Source organism: Zonotrichia albicollis, chromosome 2, assembly GCF_047830755.1.
Source record: "Zonotrichia albicollis isolate bZonAlb1 chromosome 2, bZonAlb1.hap1, whole genome shotgun sequence".
In the NCBI taxonomy this organism is placed as follows: Eukaryota; Metazoa; Chordata; class Aves; order Passeriformes; family Passerellidae; genus Zonotrichia; species Zonotrichia albicollis.
In genome coordinates this window covers 77573546-77596153 of record NC_133820.1, presented here as the reverse complement: position 1 = coordinate 77596153, position 22608 = coordinate 77573546, and the positions used below count along the sequence as shown (strand labels likewise).

General features: G+C 35.5%; 1 protein-coding gene across 1 annotated transcript in view; it reads left to right on the top strand.

Moving 5' to 3' along the window:
- Window positions 1-22608, top strand: part of KLHL1 (kelch like family member 1) — a 197316-nt gene that overhangs the window by 67954 nt on the left and 106754 nt on the right. The window contains exon 4 of the mRNA XM_074535514.1: window positions 14680-14876. Within this exon, the coding sequence (XP_074391615.1) occupies window positions 14680-14876 (197 nt within the window). The remainder of the gene's footprint in view (window positions 1-14679; window positions 14877-22608) is intronic.

Genomic DNA, 22608 nt, shown 5'->3' with positions numbered 1-22608 from the left:
ACACCCTCATAACTCAAATTATGTAAGATCACTGAAGGAACAGTTGTATTTTTTAAAGAATAATCTTATATTGCTTTTTAAATCAAAATCTCAGTTTAAATAATTGCATAAATCATTACAAATTTGAAAGAAAAAATGTGAAGTTTGAATAAGCAAATATTTTAAAAGGTTTTATTATGAGCCAGATGCTTTCACTTTCATTTCCCTTCATATACTGGTACTCTATTTTGAAGTGTAAACTTATGAATAACTCACAATTCAGAGTTCATAACTCAAAGCTCTCTTCTGAGTAGTTTTTATATTTTAATGCATTATAGATTTGAGATTTATACTTCTTAAGCAACTTGTTATGCACATTTTAAATGAAGTGCATTAATCTGAAAAAAAGAATGCAAATATTACAAAATAAGGTAATTGAAGGAATGGGACTCCCTATTATATTTGCCTTGAATCACATAAGTATAAAATATATACTGTGTTCTATTTGTTTCCTAAAATACATCCTTATATTGTTTAAATTAACCATACTTTATCATGATGATTCTATTGTATATTTGATTTAGATTCAATTTTAAATAGATACCCCAAACTCTGCAGTTTTAATCTGCTTTAAATACACATATTAGAATTTAATCACAAGTTACACTTTGCTTTGTATTTAATCAGGATATGTTCTGGGGTTTTTATGACATAATAGCTTTACCATCTTAATAGAAAACAGAAATGGCAAATAAGCATAATTTAAGCTAAAAATACTCTTTTTGAGAACAATGTTTGAGAAATAAATGTTCTAGGAATGTAAGACCGTGATTTAGGTAGTACTCTACACGTTAGAAGGGTAATTCCTACTCCCTTCAGCTGTGGCTTTGCACATCATTTTGAGGGTTTCAAGCTAGGGATCCATGAAATGAAATAGTTCAATAAGAAGGATACAATCTGATTCCTTGGTGAATGAATGGCGCAGGAATACTGGGGCAAAATCAAGAATACCTTGGCACAGAACAGCAAAAAGACTACAGGTAATGTTAAATCGTTTTGTAGGAGGGAGGTTAAAGATAGAGGAAGTGAGAGAAGGGACAGTGTTGTTCCCCTGGAATGAAAACTGTGGAAATCCTAAAGTACTGAATTGTTCTTTTGCCTCAGTATTCACTAAAATGTATCACCTGAAAAGATGCAAAAGAGTTGTTGTTGACAGCAAGAGATAGCATGTAAGTGTAGATTAGGGAAAGAAGGAGATTCAGAAGAAAGGGAGGGGAAAAAAGATAAACATTTTCAAGATTAATGAAGATATCTAAGAACTTTACGGTTATTTTTGAGAACTTTGGAGACTGGATGAAGCAATGAAAAAGTAGAAGAAATAAACTTCTGCTTACCAAAAATGTTTAAAATTTTCAGCTCCTTTATGTTCCTTGATTCTCTATGCTGTATGATGTACTCAGGTCATGTAAAACTAAAAAGTTTCTTTTTGGTGTAAGACAAATAAGGGCCAGACTTCACATATGGATGAAAAGAGAACTCCACAGCTAGTATAATTTGTATGTTTTCTAATTTGCTTCATATGAATTTGCATCTGTAATATTCATTCATTTAAACAGTCACACAGTCCAAACTGCCTCAGAAATGGCAACAATGTACTATTGTAACATCACCTTGAAGAATTAGGAATTTAGGATGATAAGCAAGATCTCTAATGTCTTTCAATTGAAGTGGTAATACACCATTATTCTTTTTTTATAACTCATTTTGGAGACCAAATAAGACTTTAAAATGCTTTAAGTTTACACTTGCAAGTTTCACAAACACTTAATGACAATAGAAGAGTGATGAGGGTTGGGAAATGTAAGACAATTTTAAATGCTAAAAGATTAAATATATGGGGTGCCATAGATCATTCTGGTTTTGATTACTCTATCTTGCATTTCTCTTTCCATCAGGTTCTTTATCCTGATTTATTCTTATTTTTCCTTATTTATTCTTTGTTTCTGTCTCCTTGTCTCCTGGAGTTGGTGTGGGATTATTTCTTTCTGCATTCCTTTTCTCTGCATCAGATATCTTAGCAGACACCTAAATTTCCTAGCTACAATTATGCTAAGAAATTAAACAAGGCTGGGGAAGGCTTGCAAGCACTGGAACATAATTTTCTCTACTGATCCTGGAAGTTTTAGCCAAATCCAAATAGCAGTCTCTCTAACACATGGTGGGTGTAACTTAGATACACAGCTTATCATTAATGTGGCCAACCTTGCACAGAGGGTAAGGGCATTCAAAAGTCCTATGGAGAATTCAGTGACAACTCATATGATTTGTGAATTCCAAGGAAATAGTCCCAAACTTACTCAATTTATTGAAATTAGATACAATCTAGGCTTCTCAGTTAATCACTCTGTTTTCCCTTAACCTTGCCAAAGAAAAACCTTTTTTATTTTCCCATTTTGTTTCCATCATCTCATATGATTTATCTATATTCATAGTTTCTTATCTCCTTTCTTGCACTCTGATTCCTTATTTACCACCAGTCTTGTGCTGCATGGATGTGGACAAGTGGAAATTTAAGAATATAGCCAGTGTTTTGATACCCAGAAGCACAGAAGCCAACAGAAATTCCCTTTCAGACTTTTGATCTCTAACTGGGAGCACACACCTGTCTAGACTGAGGCAGAATATCTGAAGAATCTGGCTGCCAAATTCCAATTACTGATTGCACGTGTGAAAAAGTTTTTTCAGCAACTCGTGTCTGTAACCAGCTTAGCTCTTTATTGTTTCACCTCAGGAATAGAAAACAGTTTTGACAAATGGGCAGTTATTTACTCCCATTTTCTTTTTCCTGTCATTACCTTCTTAACTCAAGGAGCTTAAAAAAAAAACCCCACTGATAGTTGCTGCTGTTATAGAGAAGGTTTTCCTTGGGGACAACTGAACAAATCAGAAAAAACATAGCTGAACATGGACTTGTTTGCGAAAATGTAGAAGTTAAGAATATTACAGTGCAAATATGTTTCGATGTGATTTAAAAGATGGAACCGTTTCCACGTCTTGTTATCTGTAATTCAGTCAAGCTTATATTTTTTCATAATCTAGTGAAATTATTTCATTTTTACGTGTGTGAATCATACATATTAAGCAGAAGGTTTAGAAGTTTAAAATATATGTATCTATAATAAGCATTATTATAGGTGAAGATATCATAAACTGATATCAGACCCTCCACCAATATAATCTAATATGGTTGCAAAATATCAGAATTAAAGTTCATCAAAAGGGAGACACCAGACACATAGGGAAAAATAGTCCTGGGGTGCAGCAGGCACAGCATTCCCAGTTGAGCATGGGGAGGGGTTTGTCCTTCTCTGCTCTGCACTGGGGCGGCCTCACCTTGAGTCCTGTGTGTGATTTTGGGCACCACAATATTAAGAAAGGCATTAAATTATTACAGAGTGTCCAAAGGAGGGCCATGAGATTTGTGAAGGGGCTTGAGGAGCAGGTGAGTTCACTTGGTCTGTTCAGCGTCGAGAAGACTGACGGTAAGACCGCATTGCAGTCTGCAACTTCCCCTTGAGGGGAAGAGGAGAGGCAGACACTGATCTCTTCTCTGTGGTGGCCACCACAGAACCCAAGGGAGGGGCCCACAGATGTCTCAGGGGACATTCAGGCTGAATCTCCTTCACTCAGAGGAGATTGGGCACTGAAAGAGGCTCCCCAGGGAAGTGGCCATGACATCAAGACTGACAGAGTTCAAGGAGCATTTGGACAGTGAACTCAGGCACATGGTGTGACTCTTGGGGTAGGTGCAGGGCTTAGAGCTGAACTCAGTGATCCCCGAGGGTCCCTTCTAACTCAGCTTACTCTGTGATTCGATGGTTCTGTACACAAATAGATTTCTAAATAATTGGCAAGGTAGAATGACGTGGTGAACCAGGAGAGCATTAAATCTTGCACAGCCTTGATTAGAGTAGCTCCTGAGTGAAGGCACCTGCCAATCTAAGAAGCACAGAAAATTAGACAACCAACGGTACTGATTTAAAGATAATAAAGGGTGTTGAAGTTTCCGTGAAGATTCAGTGTGAATAATTACATTATTTTAAAGTCATGTCATTGATGTACCTGTAAAGCAGAATTCGATTAAAGCTGAAAAAATTGACATGTGTTAAATATATTCTATAAACTCTGTGTTAGGTCAGTCTTGGGGTTGTTTTGGAAGTGTTTTAGGATTTATATATATATTTAACTTACATTTTTGTAAACAAATTTATAATGTAGTGTCTACATATTGTTTTATCTGAAATATGCACAAAGTTTTCTAATGACAGCTACATTATAATGTAATTATGACTTGTATAATTCAAATTATGTAGATGATGAATTTATTAGAAAAACACTCCATCTAAATGATATGCTTCTTGTTCTATACATATGCTCACAAAGATAAATCAAAACAGCTTTACCACTGTTTTTTGTAAAGCATATATTTGACCAGTAAAAAATATGTGACTTCATTAATCTATCCACACTTTGTTGCATTTTTGGGGTTTATTCAACTAGACAAAGTATGTTTTGTCTGTGATATAGCAGAACTGTAACTTAATAGGAAACAAACCTTCCTCTTTTGCATATCTACTCCTTGTGAGCCAGCTGAGGAAATCGGAAGCCAACACAGACAGCTGCAATGGCTATGCAGAAAGTACGGTTCATATTTCAAGCAGCAAGGTGATTGATAGCAAAAAAAAAATCTATGGTTGAGATCTTAGTGCCCTGGGATAGATGGATGTGTAGTCTTTGATCTTTTAAGAATTCAATATAGCAGTTATACAGATGAGTGTTTCTTCACCTTATTTTCTTAGGTAGTGCTTCTTTCTTGACCTTAAAACTCAAGATTTCATTATTTTCAATTTTGCTTCAATAGTTCAGAGAAGACTAAAACTACAGATTGATATTCTGTTGTTTTTCTGCTATTGGTGACTGTGGGAGCCCGCCTTTGAAGATACAAAAGAGCTGTGAAGTTACTATAGATTTCCTATATCAGGAAATTTAATTAGCATCGGACATCTAATTAGCATGCATTCCCAACAGTGATCAGAAGAGCAGGTTGGTGCTTTCATACTGTTAATGAAACTGGAAAAGCAAAATCCATTTAAGCAATAGAAAACTAAAAATCCTTGATTTATTTATACACCTCTGAAAAAAAAAAGAGAATATTTCATACATGGAGGAGGTTCAAGCCCTACAGTATAGCTTTTAATTAAACTTTATTTGGGAGAGTCTTTAATTAAAGTACTGTCAAGTGCCTTTGTCAGTGTTATAGCGAATAACACACACAGAGCAGACAGCAGGGATGTAGCAAGCAGGAACTCGCCTTTAAGCAAAAGGACCCTTAGGTTCTTGCAACACAGAAACGATATTAATTAAATATCTCAATGAGATTTCTTTCTTGGTTTGGTTTGGGGACTTTTTTTTTATTTTTTAATTGGTGAAAGCCAGTTGTCTATGTGAACAAACGTTGAAGACAACTCAGCAATACTTTTGGCTTGTGCCAATTAATAGTGTCAAGAGTCCAGGGGTTATCACAGCCACTGGACAATGCTACAGCATGCTGTTTGAATGCGACTGCCATTGTTTGAGGATGACAGTGTTTGGAGTAAAACTGAGACCATTTCATTCCCTGTTGCCTCAGTGCTAGAGGGAAGTCCCAGACAAGTTTAACTCAATGGATACAGTGTAAGGTATTTTATTAAAACCCCGTGCTAAGACAAATAACGCCTGGATTTTAGGCACTGGTGGCATTTTTACAGTGTTTCAGGCTACTCCTCTCTAGTATATGTTGATCACATTGGGAAGTGGAGCTATTCTGATATTGTAAAGGTCTTTGCCTTTACCTCTGTGTCACGTTGAGTTTATTCAAGAGTTATTTGTTCTGTAGTACCATGTTAGAGGTCCCTGGGAAGGTGGATCATGTCTAAGTAGCACTTTTTGAAGGAGACTATTTCCTGCTGCTGTCCCACTGCATTTTCTCTGCCATGTATTTGATGGTTGACTTTGCACTTGCAGAGAATAAGCCCTTTAATTTCCATTCATTTCAGCTGGGAGATCATTTGTTCCAGGAACTCTGGGATGAGTGATAAAAGAACAAATTAAAATAAATGAATTGATCTGAAGGATTTTATCAGCTGTTTTGTAATGGAGAGTACAGAAAAATGGTCACATATCATATTAGGTGCTCACAGATATTGAATAAACTTAACTTCTGGATATGGAGAGTCCCCTGTGAAAATCTCTTCTAGAAGCAGATACTTGTCATGATACATGTTATACTTTTCAGGAGTCAATAAAGAGAGTTATCCAAAGAAGCCTTCTTTATCAGGGTTGCTCCAGTTTAGGAAGTGGTAGTGATGGCATGATCTGTAGAGCCATAATTCAGATTATTTGTCCATGGATGTTCCACATTGACTACACTTCGAAGTTCATAACTTTGCTCCAGTTACATTTCAGATTGACATTTTCATATATAGTGTTCTGCATAAGATTCTTATTTATGCACCTGGATTAAATTCTCAACTATGCCGTTCATGTGTACTATGCAAAAACCATTCACAATTCCTCAACGTAACTGTAGGTTCAGATCGTTGTCTCCTGTCCTCTGTGAATATCAGCCTGCTTGGATAAAAATACCTTCCTTCACAGAATATTTTTCTGATCCTAGAACAAACTGTGGCCTTTCACATAACTCAGGTCTGTAGGAAAGAACTTCAGAGACCCATTTATCGTAAGGAACTGCAGAGACTGACTGCCTCCTCAATTTTATTTATTTTTTTTTTTAGCCAGTCTCTGAGGATCTTGTTTCCATCTGGAGCAGATATTTTCCATTCCTGTCACTGAAACACAAAGTCCTTGCTCGTTTCTGGAGCTCTACACTACACTCCAATGAATTGTTATTCTTCCTTTTACCCAGGATACTTCATTAGCGGACAGAATTGGCAATTATGTACCATGAACCAGCTGTTGTCTCATTCTTTTGGCAAAGTATATGATAATCGCTTAGGAAAGAGCTCTGAATTGGATATCCATAAATTTTAAATATTCAGAATTATCCAGAATATTATGGAGAGATGAATAGTGACTGTGTTTTCTTGTACTATGATGCAATCTGTTATTCTAGAGAAGTCAATAAAAATAAATTCAGGCAGACACAGGGAAGCAGAGTATGGAGGTGAAGAGCAGATAACTGGGTGCACTTCAGGGTGAATTTTTAAAGCTGTCCCTCACTAGGCTCAAAGTTCTTAATCTCCAAAGTGAGGTTAAAACAAATACTGAACATTAATACAGGACACAGCTGGAAAGTTAGAGTTCCTTTGAATGGAGTATCATCCCTCTATGCCGCCATCTGGCACATGCCAGCCTGTTATTTAAATGACATCAGTGAAGTGATTGGACAGGCTGCTGTAGGATGGTTTGCCTCTTTATTGTGTTTCTTTCTGGAACTCCCACACTGGACATGTGTACCCATATCCATGCTCTTGAGCTCAGCTGTGTGTCTCCAGCTCCAAAACAAAAGAAAAATTGCAATGATAGTTTGTGAAAGAGGTCCTGACCTTTCACGTGTTTACTCCTGCTCCTGCATTGAAAAACATCTTCACTGCCTTTCTGCTCTGTGCCCATCTGACAGCAGCTGGGATGAAATGTAGCCTCAGAACAGGATGTGACTGGAGTGCTCACATCTTCCAGCAGTGCAAGCCAGCCCAAAGAAAAGTAGATTTCATTAGGCTGTAAGGTGGACTCATAAACAAAAATCTGTTCTTGGCAATTGATGCCTCCATTTCTGTAACTTTTTGTTCTCTAAGCATGGATTTGAGCTGCTCTGTGCTGTAGCACAAGCTGCCAAATCATTGCCTGAGAAGTTAAGAAGCTTGTCTGGCAGAGGTGAGTGCTCCTGCTTCTGAGCTAGCATCAGGTATGGAGAATAAAATACTGCTCCTTCAAATCTGAGAGCTGAGCTCCTTCGTCCTTGAGACATTTTTTTTCTTTTTTCTATTTTTTTTTTTTTTTTGTTATTCCCACCAGAGGCTAAATTTGATCATGTTCAGTGTAATAGAAAGGTTGTACCTCTCCAAGAAGTACTCAATATTTGGTACAAGTCTTGTGGAATGAAACTTCCCTCCCTTCTCAAGCTGAAGTTTGCTTTTGTTTTCAAACATAAATTCCTGGAGTGCCTTTTGATGTGTGCAGCATGATGAGCAGAACATACAGTCTGGACAAACATAAGTACTGAAGTCCATCGTCTAAAAGCAGTTAAGAGAAACTAAGGCCTTATAGATTAAATGAGTTTTTGAAATAATTCTTGTCATTTCCCAGCTTATTTTTTGAATGAGTGCAAAATTTGTGCTGTTTGAAATTTAATTAGTAAGTGCTGTTTATATTTATGTATTTTTTGAGGTAACTTTTATCTAGGCTTATTTTTTTCTTGTTTTAAACTGTGAGGTTTTTTTCCTCTATTTATGTACATAATTCCATATTTATGTACTTAATTCCAAATGCAATGCCTTTATATTAGCTGAATAACTGGTGAAAAAATTGCTAACATAATGGTCCTCTGTGCAAGTACAAACCAGTAATATTTAGCATTTAATCCCAAGAATTATGTTCATATTTTGACAATTTTTCTATAACTAATGGAAAAACATATCTTCTATCTCAGAGTGCTAAAATATCTTTCTTCACAGTTGATAAAAATGTTTTATTAAGATGAGGCTCACAGCTAAAATGATTTGCTGCTTTTAGTCCTGTTATTTGTATATACATCTTACAGGTGACTAAGTTCAAGTGTATAAAATGAGCTAAGGCACGTGAATGGCATAAGGAGAAAATAACATTTTAATGTCTCTCTCTAAAAAGCTGATCTGTACGAGTCAGTGGACAAATTTTCTTTAATACTCGACATTTCAGTTATACAGCAGAGGTGTTTTGGTTTGTAGCTTTGAGGGGTTTTTTTCAGAACAGGAGATGAAAAGGTAACGTGTTGTAGATGATTTTGGTTAATATAGTTTTCTGATCTTTAGCCGGACATTTGCAAGAAGTTTCCTGCTCAAGAGGATTTCAATTTGTTACTAGCATTTCCTTATCACTCTGCAATAGTGTAATCTTCCATGCTATTTAAGTAAAGAGGACTGGCAGTACTGATGAAGGTCACATGATTAGGCCAGTTTAGTCCACTCACTCAAAAGATATTACATTAGGGTGCAAATAATTGTACAGTATTTTAAAAGAGTGACTCTATTTAATTTATAAGAATTCTGATATTACTGTGATGGTGTTTTTTTCATTTTTTACAAGCTGCATATTTATATCTCCGAAATAACGTATGAAATTATTTCATACATAATTATATTTAAATGAAGTGAGCCTACAAGAGAGGTGGAATGGGGATATATATATATAAGAGCACATAGAGACAGAAAAAAGGCTTCAAACTGAAGTACATTAGGTTTCAATTAGATAAGAGGAAGAAATTCTTCACTGTGAGGGTGGTGTGATACTGCAGCAAGTTGCCCCGAGAAGCTGGAGATGCCCCACCATGGAAGTGTTCAAGGCCAGGTTGGATTGGGGAAACCTGGTCTAGTGGGACATGTCCCTGCCCATGGCAGGAAAGCTGAAAGTAGATGAATGCTGTGTGACTGAGGGACGGGGCTTCAAAGGAGGGGTGCAAAAAGTAGGCCAAGCAAGAAGTCAAAGCCCAAGCAAAAAGAAGTTGGAGTTGAAGTCGCTGAAGTTGTTTATTGAAGTTGCAGTATTGTTCTCACAGGGCAGTTTTATACTGTTACAGCTCCAGGCAGCCACAGCTTTGAGCAAAAATTTCCCACTAGCTGCATATAGCCAATTGTTCACGTTACTTGGCAGCCTTACAAAACAACATAATTTCAAACACCTTGGTAGTTACATATACAGTTCTTTTCCCAGTTCTTTTTTAATATCTATGATTTCATTTCCCAGGGTCTGTATCTCACCAAAGCCAGAACAACCCATTCCATGAGCTCCTCTGTGCTCTCTGTTCTGTCCCCCATTTGTTGTCCCATAGATGATCTTTATGGTCCCTTCCAACCCAAACTATTCTGTGATTCTAAATAAGCACAATTAGCCATAAAGTGACTTCTTCCTCAAGTACATGATGAATGTGGTCTGCAGCAAATAATTAATAAAAAATGAAACACAATTTGATCAGAAGAAACTTTTGCTAAGTGAACATATTGTGTTCTGTTCTCTTTTCTGAAAACATCTTCACCTTTATAATAAGTATGGAAGACAATACAACGTAGAATTTGTCTTTTGAGGCATAGGTCAAACTGGAGACTAAAAGATGTTCTGCTACACAGACGATACTTTTTATAGCATTCTTCATTGAGTGGTGCTCGTGGATAGACATAAGAGATGATTTTACACACTATGTCACTACCAGAAATTGACCATAACAGAGGGAAGTGATCATAAGAATTGAACCCAAAGAGTATTTAATCATCTGAAACCTGATGGCTCTAATGATTCCAGTGCTGTGTTTGGGAGTAGAGGAACTGAATTCATGTCAACAAATATGAATATCAGAAGTGTCTCAGTAACTTAAATGAAGGTGCTCATTTTGTATCTGAAATCAAGAAATAGCCATTCAGGGAGTGATTCATCTCATTCTGCAGTACGTGACTGAAACAGAGCAGGTGAAAACTGCTCTAAGGCTTCCTATTTTTCTCCGTGAACTGTAAAAGGAGATCTTGGGTGATTAGGTCAGGTGGTTACCTCAGAGTACCAAAGAATTGGAATGATTAAGGTAAGCAATGGCAGAAAGGTTTGTTATAGCAGTGTGTGAGGCATAGCACCTTTTAAATAAGGTTTTTCAAGTCTTCAATTGAATTAGATGATTTTTCAAGAAACCAATTTCTTATTGTAGTCAGTTAATCTACTATGCATAAGATGAATGAATATTATCTTGATACCATTTACTGCCTTTTAAAAAATATATATTTTTTTAAAATTTTAAAAATGGATCAGCCTCCTAAAACAGATTACCCTCCAGAAATAATTTCACTCAACAACATTTCAAAAGTTCCACACAACTGGTCAAGACACATGAAATAGAAAGGTTAAGATAAATACCTTATTTCAAGGAATTGGTTTTAGCCTTTGTTTCTTATTCCTTGACACTTCCCATGATTTCCCTTGTACACACAACACTCTTAAGAATGTTGAGGAGTCTTGTGGGTAAGTGTGTAATTACAAAGGAGAAAAAAAACTTCTGTGAACATGATGTAAAATGATATTATGATGTGTTACAAATTTAGGTTAAAATTCATTGGTTATACACAGAGCAAATGACCTGTACCTACTGAGTTGTCCTGCCACAGGTCCAATCTGTTGGTCAATACTTGTGGGAGGCTGTTCCTATTATATAAACTCACCTTATTTAACATCAGACAAAGGTGGGCAAAGGTGCAGTGATTCCCTGTAAACCAAAATAATTGTACAGTATAGTCAATAGTGTAGGAGAGAGAATAAAAGAGAAAAAGAAACCAACCCAAAACAAACAAACAAAAAAACCAAACAGAACCCCCAAAACAACAACAACAAAACAAAAACCAACAACAAACAAAACCTCACAAACCAACTCCAAGACATAACTGTCCCTGAACTTGGGAAAAGGTCTAGTAACAGAAGAAGAATATCAGAGAATTCTTATTTTATCTCTGCTTCACATTTGGTAATGGGGTAATAAAATTTATGTAGTCGTTATAAGAATGCATGATAAAGACAGGCATTTTAATTTCTGCATAAGCAATGCACATAAAATTTTTCACAAATACAGCTATAGTTTTGAATAACAATTAGAATTCATTACAGCTCTTTTGATTGTTTTTTCCTCATATTTTTTTATCTTAATTAATGTAATACAAAAGGAGATTTTAAGCTCTAGTTAATTTGTTTTTCTCAGACTAAGGCACTTGTGCAAGCTTTTAGTGCATAAAAATATGAGGGGGAGGTGAATTGAAGAAGCCCATTAAACATTTTTAAATAGATGCTTGGATCTTCTAATTGCCAATATGAAACTGTGTGAAGATTTCATATTTTATATACAAAGCCCCTTAACAGCTTTCTTTTTTCAAACTCTGACCATGCTAAACACTTGATATCCCCGAGGAATTTGCATAAAATGTCACAGCACTCTTCTGAAAAAGGGAATACAGACCCTGTGAACAAATTTATGAAGGTGTCTTGATGTTTAAAAAAGAAGATAAGATTTAGAAGACATTTAGATGGATTAAAAACCTATCTATCATTGAAGCTAAAAGAATGAAGAAAAAAAAACTTTTTAACTCATAATGAGTGTATTTTTCTAGCTTTTATCATAGATATATTAAGTAGTAAATTAGTATTTCTGAATTTAGTTAAAAATAAGTAAAGCTATAACATATTCTTATCTCTAGATATCCCAGAAGTGGTTGCATGTTTACTTCCTCTGTTAAAGTGTAAAGCAGAAATGTGTTCACACTCTTCTATACAAATGTGAATAATCTTCTTCAAAATTTCCATGTTAGTTACATAAAGAAATACATAAATAAGTTATTCATAAACCAGATAATATGTTTTATTGATTTATACTTAGTTTAATCCTACTGTTTCCCAACTAATGCTGTACCAGGACTAGTGTACCTTAAAGGGAACAGAAAATATCTCAATTTGAAAACAAATAGATTGATGTGTTTCAACTGATTCCTTTGGGTTCTTCTCCTAAGGGTAGCTGCCTTTAGTGATAAAAAGGCCAAACCATGAGGGTGTTACCTTTCCTCCTAATGTTAGGATATTGAAAGTGATTCATTCTATAATTTTGTAGGGCCAGAGACTTTTTTGAGCTCATTGTTGAAAAAGAAATAGCATGTAAGAAAAGGAGATTTATAATTCCTTTTTTTTTTTTTTTGTTTTGTTTCATTTCTCAGTTCATCCAATTTTCAAAGGTGCTTTACACATTTTTACTTTTTTCACTTCTGTTACCAGGATGGTAAGTTTTAACCTGAAAACAACTATCTTTTGAATGCCTCCACTTTACACAGTGGAAGTGTCTTCCAGGATTTTGTGTTGAGCCAGCCATTACCTGCAGGCATGCAGCAAATGTGAGAGTGCCATTGATGAATATGTGGGTCAGCCAAGGATCTGCTGCTGAGTGTGCCTTCTGACCACACTGCATAAAGATGGGGTGTACAGAAATTGTGAGAAAAGGTTAGATGACATAAAAAAGCCCCTCATGAGACATTAAAAAAAGAATAAAAATAAGGAGAGGAAACCCACTGAAATTTGGCTGTGTGCTTGACCTGATGCTCTGACCTTTGCAAAAGGATGTATTATAACTAAGTCTAGTAAAGTATAACTTCACAGTTTCCCTCTTGTATTAAAAGCTCCAGATATAGTGAAAGGAGAAAAGATCAGATGTGCAGAGCTAATGTTACTTTATTTTGGGTTTGGTATTGCAATATAAAGCATCTTCTCTTTCCAATGGCATACTGTTGTGAAATTGAGGATTTTAGAACTCCTTAGCACCATGCAATGGAATTATTAAGATTTTTAGATTTTTTTTTATGTAACTGCAAATACAAAGCTTTTGTGGGAAAAAGAGTGAGTTTATCTAGGTGTTAAATATAATACGTTTAAGAGAAAGATCAATATGCACTTAATCCTCTAATAGTCAGAAACTATATTCTCTGAGCACAGTACTATACAATCAGAAGTATTTTTTGACAATTTGTATTAAATTTGCATATTTTATTTTCCTATTCTTTTTTTTTCAGTTATCCAAAATATCTTTGTAATTGTTAGTTTGAAGATTTTTAAGTTATTAATGTAAGAGATTTATAAGATTCTAATGTAAAAATAAAATTTACTATTATGTTTGGGGGAGCATTATAACATGAATTACTTATTCCAGCCTAAAATAAATTCTTTTTACAGTTTATTTTATTCTATTTCACATTTATTTATTAAAAAGTGTGTCAGTCTGCAAGGTAAAGATAATGACTTATGAAATTACAGAATTAAGTGCAATGTAAGTATTAATTAATGGTTCTTTTCCCCAATATAAATTATTTTAGAGGAACTATGCATTACGAGAAGCCTGCCATATGTTGCTCAGATAGCATTAATCCTGAAGTCACATTATGAATAAGCAACACAATGTTTTAAGATTTTTAAGCCTTGTTTTGAAGATGCATTTATGGGTTCATTCATACTATACTAGGCAGTTATTTCATTCTTTCCAGGGAAGTATATGGCTGTGAGGTTTGCTCTGTGCCACTGAAGATAACACAAGTTTTAATATGAATTTCAATAAAAATAAGAAAAGAAACCCAGTAAAAAAGCATTCACAGCCTGCCTGATATCGAGATATTCCAAGTCTTCTATTCCATTTGATACAGTACAGTCTTTTTATGCCTGTTATATAGTTGAATTAATAGTAGTTTAAAAAGCAATATTTCTAATACTGTAATTTCCAGGTATCTGGGGTGTTCAGACAGGGAGATTAATCCTTCTTTTCTTCACTTTTTCTCTAGAGTTATTTATATAGAGCTACAATTATTTATAAAAATGCATTTCAATACTGTATGTTTTGTAAATACTAAGTAAATAAGTTTGAATTTGTTATCAATATTTCTTTTTAAGGCTGCCTGGAATTAAAAGAAGACACCATTGAAAACCTTCTGGCAGCTGCCTGCCTTCTCCAGCTCCCCCAAGTAGTGGAGGTTTGCTGCCATTTTCTAATGAAGCTTTTGCACCCATCCAACTGCTTGGGAATACGAGCGTTTGCTGATGCACAAGGGTGCACAGAGCTTATGAAGGTGGCTCACAACTACACCATGGTAAGGCAGTTTTGGAATATCTAAATTCGAATCTTGTGAGTCCTATATATCCTCTACAAGTAAAGATACAGTGTTAGGTATTGGATTGAAATTATTCTGCATTATATTTGGTATTTCTATGGAACTTCATATCATAAGTGAAAACCATTATAGTGGTGTTTCCTAAGAACTTCAGTGAAGTTATGACATTTGGCCTTCTATGATGGCTGCACTGTTTGCTGGGTCAGAATGGTATATAACTTATTTAGATGCATGCTCTCATAGAGGTGATAATAGTAAAGTGTATGTAAATCATTATAATGCTCCTTATTCGCTTTAGTTTAGCTTTAGGGAAGCTTTGTAATTGTCATTGTTCTGCATGGGAACACTATGAAGGAAAGTTTTGTTGGGTAGTTGGCTTGGAGTTTTTTGTCAAGAATTTTAGTCATCCTTTTAGTCATCTGTGAAGTAGATTAAGAAAGGAACTTCTATAAATAAGAAATTTTATCTGCTAATATTTAATATTTTTCTAGTTTCTTCTGACAGAACAGATATGGAATTAATGTCAAAATTTAATCAGAAATAATGAAGCAGAAATATACTACTTATTCAGAAAATAAATTATATTGGTAGCCATTTGATTTTTCATAGTTTGACAAGATTAAAAACATCTGGCTCATTAAATTAAGCTTACATAAAGAGTAGATTATATATAATTTAGGAGAAATAATGGTCCCTTTAGGTCTCTACTGAAATTATTATTGATGTAATAGAGCACATTTCAATGAATCTCTTTCTCTTGTTTAGCATTTATATCCTTATTTTATATACTCTTTTCTATAACTAATAACACATTACAATTCACAGGTTTAACTGCGTTTTTTTACCACTACAGTTCAGGTAGTTATATCCATGTTACACTTCTGGAGCAAGTTCGGTGATTTCTCTGTATTACAGGTCCAAGCTAGTCAGGTAAACCTTGGTATGTCAGAAGTAAGCTGTTAGAGAAGAATTCATATTATCTGCTTTTGAATGAAATTTTATTAGGAGTGAACAGATGTGTTTTTGAAAAAATCCAGCCTTTTTATCAATATATTTCTTAGATTTATGTATTACTTTTATATTTTCAGTTTGTTTTGTTATATGAACATGGGAAAAAAAGAGAAAAAATTGATTTTAAAATTTTTTTAACTCTTTATGATTCTTTAAAAGGACTTATTGAAATGTTTTTGGGTGAAATAAATTACTCATTATAGTTCATTTGAAGACTTGTGACTAATACATATCTAATGTATCACAAAGTTCACAAAGATCAGTGCCGTGTCTCAGATATTAGGTATACGGTTTATTAATAGTTTATGCTGAGGTCTAAAATCTCAATTATGTGTAATGGGGAAATCACAAAAAAATGGCAGATCATAAAGGAAGTCAGTTGTAATTAATAAGCAAGCTCTGATTTATCTTCAAGGGCATTTGCAAGCATGCTCAAGTCATTCTTTCTCTTTGTAAGGAAAACTGATAATCACCATGAAATGACAATATTTTTTTCTGACCCAGTGTAAACATAACCCTAAAAGATAAGCTTCATAGTGTGTGATATTTTCACAGGCTTTGTGTTACTTCATTTGAGTGTGAGTCAGCTCCCATCTAATTGACTTACTGTTTTGTGTTAACATGTGTGGAAGACCAGTTCTGAGTGGGGAAGAAGTGCCTTATTGCCTATTTTCAGTACAGCACTTTCAATCAAAGAGAATCTACACAAGAGAAAAGTGATTAGTTCTTCTGCATGGATACATAACCAGGGAAAACTCACACGTTCAAGGAAGATACTCTGAGGGGTGTGATAGAGGAAAACCAGAGACTGGGAATATGAAGAAAGGGGAGGAAAGTGAGGAGCACAGGCAAAGAGCAGATGCATAGTCTCTGAGGTGGCAGAAAGAATTATTTTTTCCTTCAGACTTCAGGACAGTAGTAGAGACTGTGATGAGGGCAAACAGAAAGCAGGACAAGAGGGAGTTTGTTAACAAACTCCTCCAATCTTATGCAGAGGACTTGAGCGGAAGTGCTTGCTAAAAAAAGGATGGAAAATAGTTCTCTCGCATTCCAGAGAATGTCAAGGTCCTTTCTTTAAAGCTTTTTAGGTGCTCTTAAAAGGAGTTCAAAGTGGTGTATCTCAAATTTTTGCTCTGTGAATCTTCTTCCATAGTGTTATTGCAAAAGCTTGTCATGAATGGGAAGGAACTGCCTTAACTCTGGAATCTCGTGCAGTTGTTTGCTTGAGACAAAAATCTGAAAGAAACAATAGTTCTATACTGGTGTAGGAATGGGGAACAAGACAAAGTTTTCCAAATAATCTTGCAAAAATAGTTTTATAGGCATGTTTTTTATTATTGTGTAATAATTGTGAGATATGACTCAAGTTAAATCTAATATTTGAATAATTTTGCTTCTTAGCTAATTACATAGTTGAAATTAAATATTCATTTATTCATTTGAAGAAAACAAGTAATAAAACAATAGCTCTCCGCCTGCATTATATCTGACAAATGTTATAAAACTTTTTTCCACCAATTACTTTTAAGTAGAAAGTCACAATTGTCTTCACAAGAGCATTCTAATGAAAATCAATATATTTTCAAGAAATATTTTGCTTCATTGAGTCTCCATAAATATTTTAGTCCTCATTTTTCAAAGAAATCTACTTGCCTAGTCTCAGACTTGATATAAGTTCTAAATTTCACTGTTGTTATATAAGTTACTTTGTGCTTTCACATAACATGTTAAGAGGACAAGATATTTGAGCTCATGAACTTCTTTGTACTTAAGAAGAAAAAGCTTCTGAAGACTGGACCAATTAATTTAAGAATCCTGTTGACTGGAGATATATAATTTCAGACACGTTTTTTTGTCACATTGAATAACTTTTATTTCCCTAACCACGAAATCTGTGAAAACAAAGAATACAAATTTTATTTGCATAGGACTTGCAGTTATGTCCCATCTATACAAATAAAATTTGTTAACTATAAAGTTATATATACCTTTCCATGAGCAGAGGTATAACGTCCCTGGTGTCTACTGGGATATTTAGACTTAAGTGTCAAATATAAAATTAATAATTTGTAATGCAAAATCTAAGCAAGGAAGAGCAAATGTGATCATAGAAGAGGGGAGAAAGTGAGGAAATGAAGATAAGAAATGCAGTGAAGGAAAACCAGATAACATTTGAAAAATCCTAGAAAATACATTTGCCATATAGCAAAATATGAGATTTGTGGAAGAAAAGAGGAAGGTAGATGTCATAAAAATTTGGTGAACAATGAATGTTGGAGATTTCTGTGTTTGTGTTCCCTGTACTTTTCAGAAATGGAACTTGGATTGCAACATTTTAAATGAAAGCTTTACAAGGTAGAAGTTAATAAGAGAAAAAATGTAAATTGTCATTGGTTTCTTTTTTAGGCACATCAGATTTAATATAATTTGTTTTATTTCTGAGGTATGAAGATGCCGTACCAGTGTTTTATGGTGTGATATTTTATATTTTTAAATTATTTTTAATGGATCTGCTAATTTAAATGGCAGCACAAATATCCAAGTCTCTTGATTTAAGGCTTCTAAACTTCTTAATTGCAATCTGGGTTGTTACTAGCTTGTCAGCTTCTGAAAGCTTTCAATCTGCAGAACCATATGTCTGATAAGTTTGAATTCCTAGTTTATTGCCAGAGTTAAGTTAGATGATTGTAGAATGAAATGCATGTGGGATGTCTTTAAAAAAAAAAGTAAAAGCAGCAAAATTAAACATATTAATGAGCTGAAGCAAATGATTTTTTCAAGCAAGCATTTTTAGTGACAGTTCTTTTGTCTAGTTATAAGGGGCTTCATATATAGGGAAGCGAACCTCTAGTCTGCAATTTATCAGCTTGTCATAATAATCAGAAATTTCAGTCATACTGTATGGACTTATCTGTCTCTAGAAAACAGAGTGAAGTGTAATTTGAAATTGTGATGGCCATCTCATTGTGATGCAATTATTTTTAGAGTAGAAAATGCTTTCAAATATGCTCTAATTTGAATCATTGCTTGTTTATTGGTGAAGGTTTGTAATAGACCATACTAGATTAATAGACTCTGTGGCTTTAATGTACCATAAGCCCTTCTTACAGGTACTACTTTGGTGCATTGGTAAATATTGAAAGAGGAAAAGTATGTCATATTTTTCCCTAAAAAGATAATTGCAGTTTGGTTTTAAAGCCTGGAAAATTATTTTGAAAAATACTTATATGGGGTATGGTTTTGAATACAAATGCTTTCTTTCTCCCAGTAAAGGCCATGGTTCTGCTTGGGTTACAATGTACAGGTAATGTTTAGAAACTGAGAGTGTTACCTTACAGATACAGTACCAGATTTTTCATCTCATTATCATGCCATTTTACTTAAACCTGATTGCTTCAAACAGAAAATTGAAATACCTCATAGATACAGCTATTTAATCTCTCAGTGCTTCACCTCTTAGGAAACCTCACTTAAACCTCAGTGATCATTTTGCTTCTTGAAACTGCAGTTTAAGAGTTGAAATGATAGAGTTTCTTCCCTATTTTTATTTCACCATATTTCAAAATGAATTGCTAAGCATAAACTTGTAAAATCTTCAAATTATTTTGATACACTGAGAAGAAGAATGGCCATAAGTAAAAATTCCTTGACCAGAAGAACATGAATGAATAAAGTGATTGATGTGTCTATAACCCACTCATAATGTTAGCAATATAAACAACCCTAACATATGTTACAGTTCCAAGCCTGGGAGATGCAGAAGGCTTGCAAGTGCCTTTGAATGAAGTGGTAAGAGGTGTTTAGCTTCTCAGAATGCAGTTCTGTGCTTTGCACTGCAAGGGTCATTAGTCCCAGCACAACAAAACATTATTCAGTCTTAATTAGGAGCACGTATCTCAGTGACATGTGCTGACTCTATATGGGCTCTTTAATTTACTGAGAATTCTGATTGTACTGCAGATGGAGAAGCCATTTCATTTAGTTGAAGTGAATGCCTTATGCAAATTTTTAATGATCTTTTATGTCGAAGAGCTTCAGTGATCATTTTATTAGTTATGTTTATTATCTAGGTTACAAAATTTCACAACAGGTGAAGAAAAACCTGTTGGGCTGGAGTGAGGCAGGAGTGATATGTAAAACTTTTCTATTGACAACATTTTATCCTGAAGCATATTGAAATATTGTAATGTTATTCCATATTCAAATTAAGAAAAATATTATTGATATATTGATAAATGGTCATAACAGTCATTAATTAGTTATCGTTGTACATTCAGACATCAGAGTTTATTTCAGTGTTAGTTTTAGTATAGCTTTAACTGAAGTCAGATAATAAATGAGTCAGGAAAACTCTCTAGTATTGTAATTTTAAAAAATAATAGTTCTTTAGAGTCTTGGGAAGGAGTAGTGTTCCTCAATTTAGTGTTCCCACTAAATCACTCCAAACCATGCACTGCTCACTCCCTCCCCCTTCTCTCGCCCCCTCCCCCTGCAGCAGGACTGGAGAGGAGAACTGGAGGCACAAAAGGTAAAGATCATAGGTTGAGATAAGAACAATTTATGGGATACAGCAATTAGACAGGAAAAGGAACACTAGCAGCAACAATAGTGTACAAATAATGAAGTGTACAAGAAGGAGGCAAATGATTCACATGTTCACCATGGGTTTCCCCCACACCAATACTCAACTGCTTCATCTGCCACACTAGCTGTCCTGGGAGGGAGCTTTTCCCAAGTCCCTGGAAAATGGTATGAGGTGGTATAGACTAACCTATAGGTCCTTGCTACCCCTCCTCTTGGCTGCTGCAACAATTAACCCTGTCCTGGCAGAACCTTGCCCTGGCTGATTAACATCATATATGTACAGGGTCTTTAGGTTTCTTTCTACTGTTTAGCATAGCTGACCACATGCTGCTCAATAGATACTGATCAGATAACAGTTTTTTTTAACTTCAAATTGTACTTTGTTTTGACCATTTTGACCTCTTCACCACCACATTGGTGACATATGGATAAACAGACAATGAGATGGATGGAAAGCTGACTGGACAGAGAGGCCCAGAGATCTGTGGTGTGTAGTAAAAAGTCCAGCTGGTGACCAACAAATAGTGAAGTTCCTCAAGGATAATTTTGGGGTCCAGCACTGTCTAGCAACTTCAGTAATTGTTAGCTGATAGGATGGAATTCTCTCTCAGCAGGTTTGCAGATGTCGTCAAACTGGCAGGAGCAGGTGATTGATATGTTCGAGAACAAGGCTGCTATTTAGAGGGCATGCTGAAGCAATAGGCTAAAGTCACAGAATCATTACGGTTGAAAATGACCTCCAAGATGAACTCCTGCCTTTGAATAAATAACACCATACTCCCTAAACCATCTCAAAGTGCCACTTCTACTTATTTTTTTAATATCTCCAGGGACAGTGATTTCACCAGTTTATTGGAGAACTTGTTCCAATGCTTCAGCACTCTTTCAGTGAAGAAATTTTTCCTGGTATGCTGAGCCTCCCTTCATGCAACTTGAAGCAGTTTCCCTCCACTTCTCCTGTCTCTAGTTGCCTGGAAGAAGATGCCAAACCTCACTTCAATACAAGCTCCATTCAAGTAGTTGCAGAGAACAATAAAGTCTCTCCTGAACCTTCTTTTCACCAGGCTAAACCACCCCAGTAACCCCAGTCAGTCACCCTAAGAGGATTTGTGTTCCAGACCCTTCACTGGCTTTTTTTGCATTATGGCCACTCATCCCCAAGCCTACAGAGTTGAGTGGGGTTGTTGTGACCTGAGTGCAGCACCTGCACTTTGACATGTTGAGCCTCACACCACTGGCCTTGGCCCATCAATCCAGCCTTTCCAATCCCTCTACAGAGCTTTTCTACGCTTCAGCAGATGACACTCCTGCCCAACATTTTGTTTCCTGCAAACTTACTCAGGATTCACGTGATTGCCTCATCCAGATCACCAATAAAGGTATTAAAAAGGCCTGGTCCTGCAGTTCAGCAAAGGGAAGTGCAAAGTCCTGCAATCTAGGGACAAATAACCCCATGCACTGCTACAGGCTTGGGAGCAACTGTCTAGGAAACAGCTCTGCAGAAAAGTACACCAAGTTTAGAGTAAATCAGCAATGTACCCTTTTGCAAGAAGGCCATCAGCATTCTGGGGTGTATCAGTGAGAGTGAAAAAGCTGAAGAAGGTGATCCTTCCTTTTTGGCACCCATGAGACCAAACACAAAGTGTTGTGTCTCCTTTTGTATTCCTCAGTACAAGAGAGACATGGATATAATGGAGTTAGTCCAGGGGAGATCACTGTGCTGGTTGGATGCTGGAAGTCTGAGGATGCTGGGCTTGATGAACCTGGTGTGATGAACCTCCCTGCCTGACTGAGGGAGCACCTTGCTACTCCTGCATCTACACCACTGGGGGGATGCTGACAAGGGTCCAGACTGTTGTTGAAGGTGCAGATTAATAGGGAAACAGACATAAATTAAAATATAGAAAATCTTAATTGGATATTAAGATTATCGTTTTAGAACATTTGGAGTAATTAAGTGCTAGGAAAGTAACAATCACTGGAATTTTTGGGATCTGTTCTGGTAGGTATTCAAGACATGACTGAAAATGTTGCTAAGTAACATGACCTAGTTAAGACATGTACTGAACAGGGACTGTGACTACAGGAGGTCACTTTGAAGCAAAATTATTCTGTA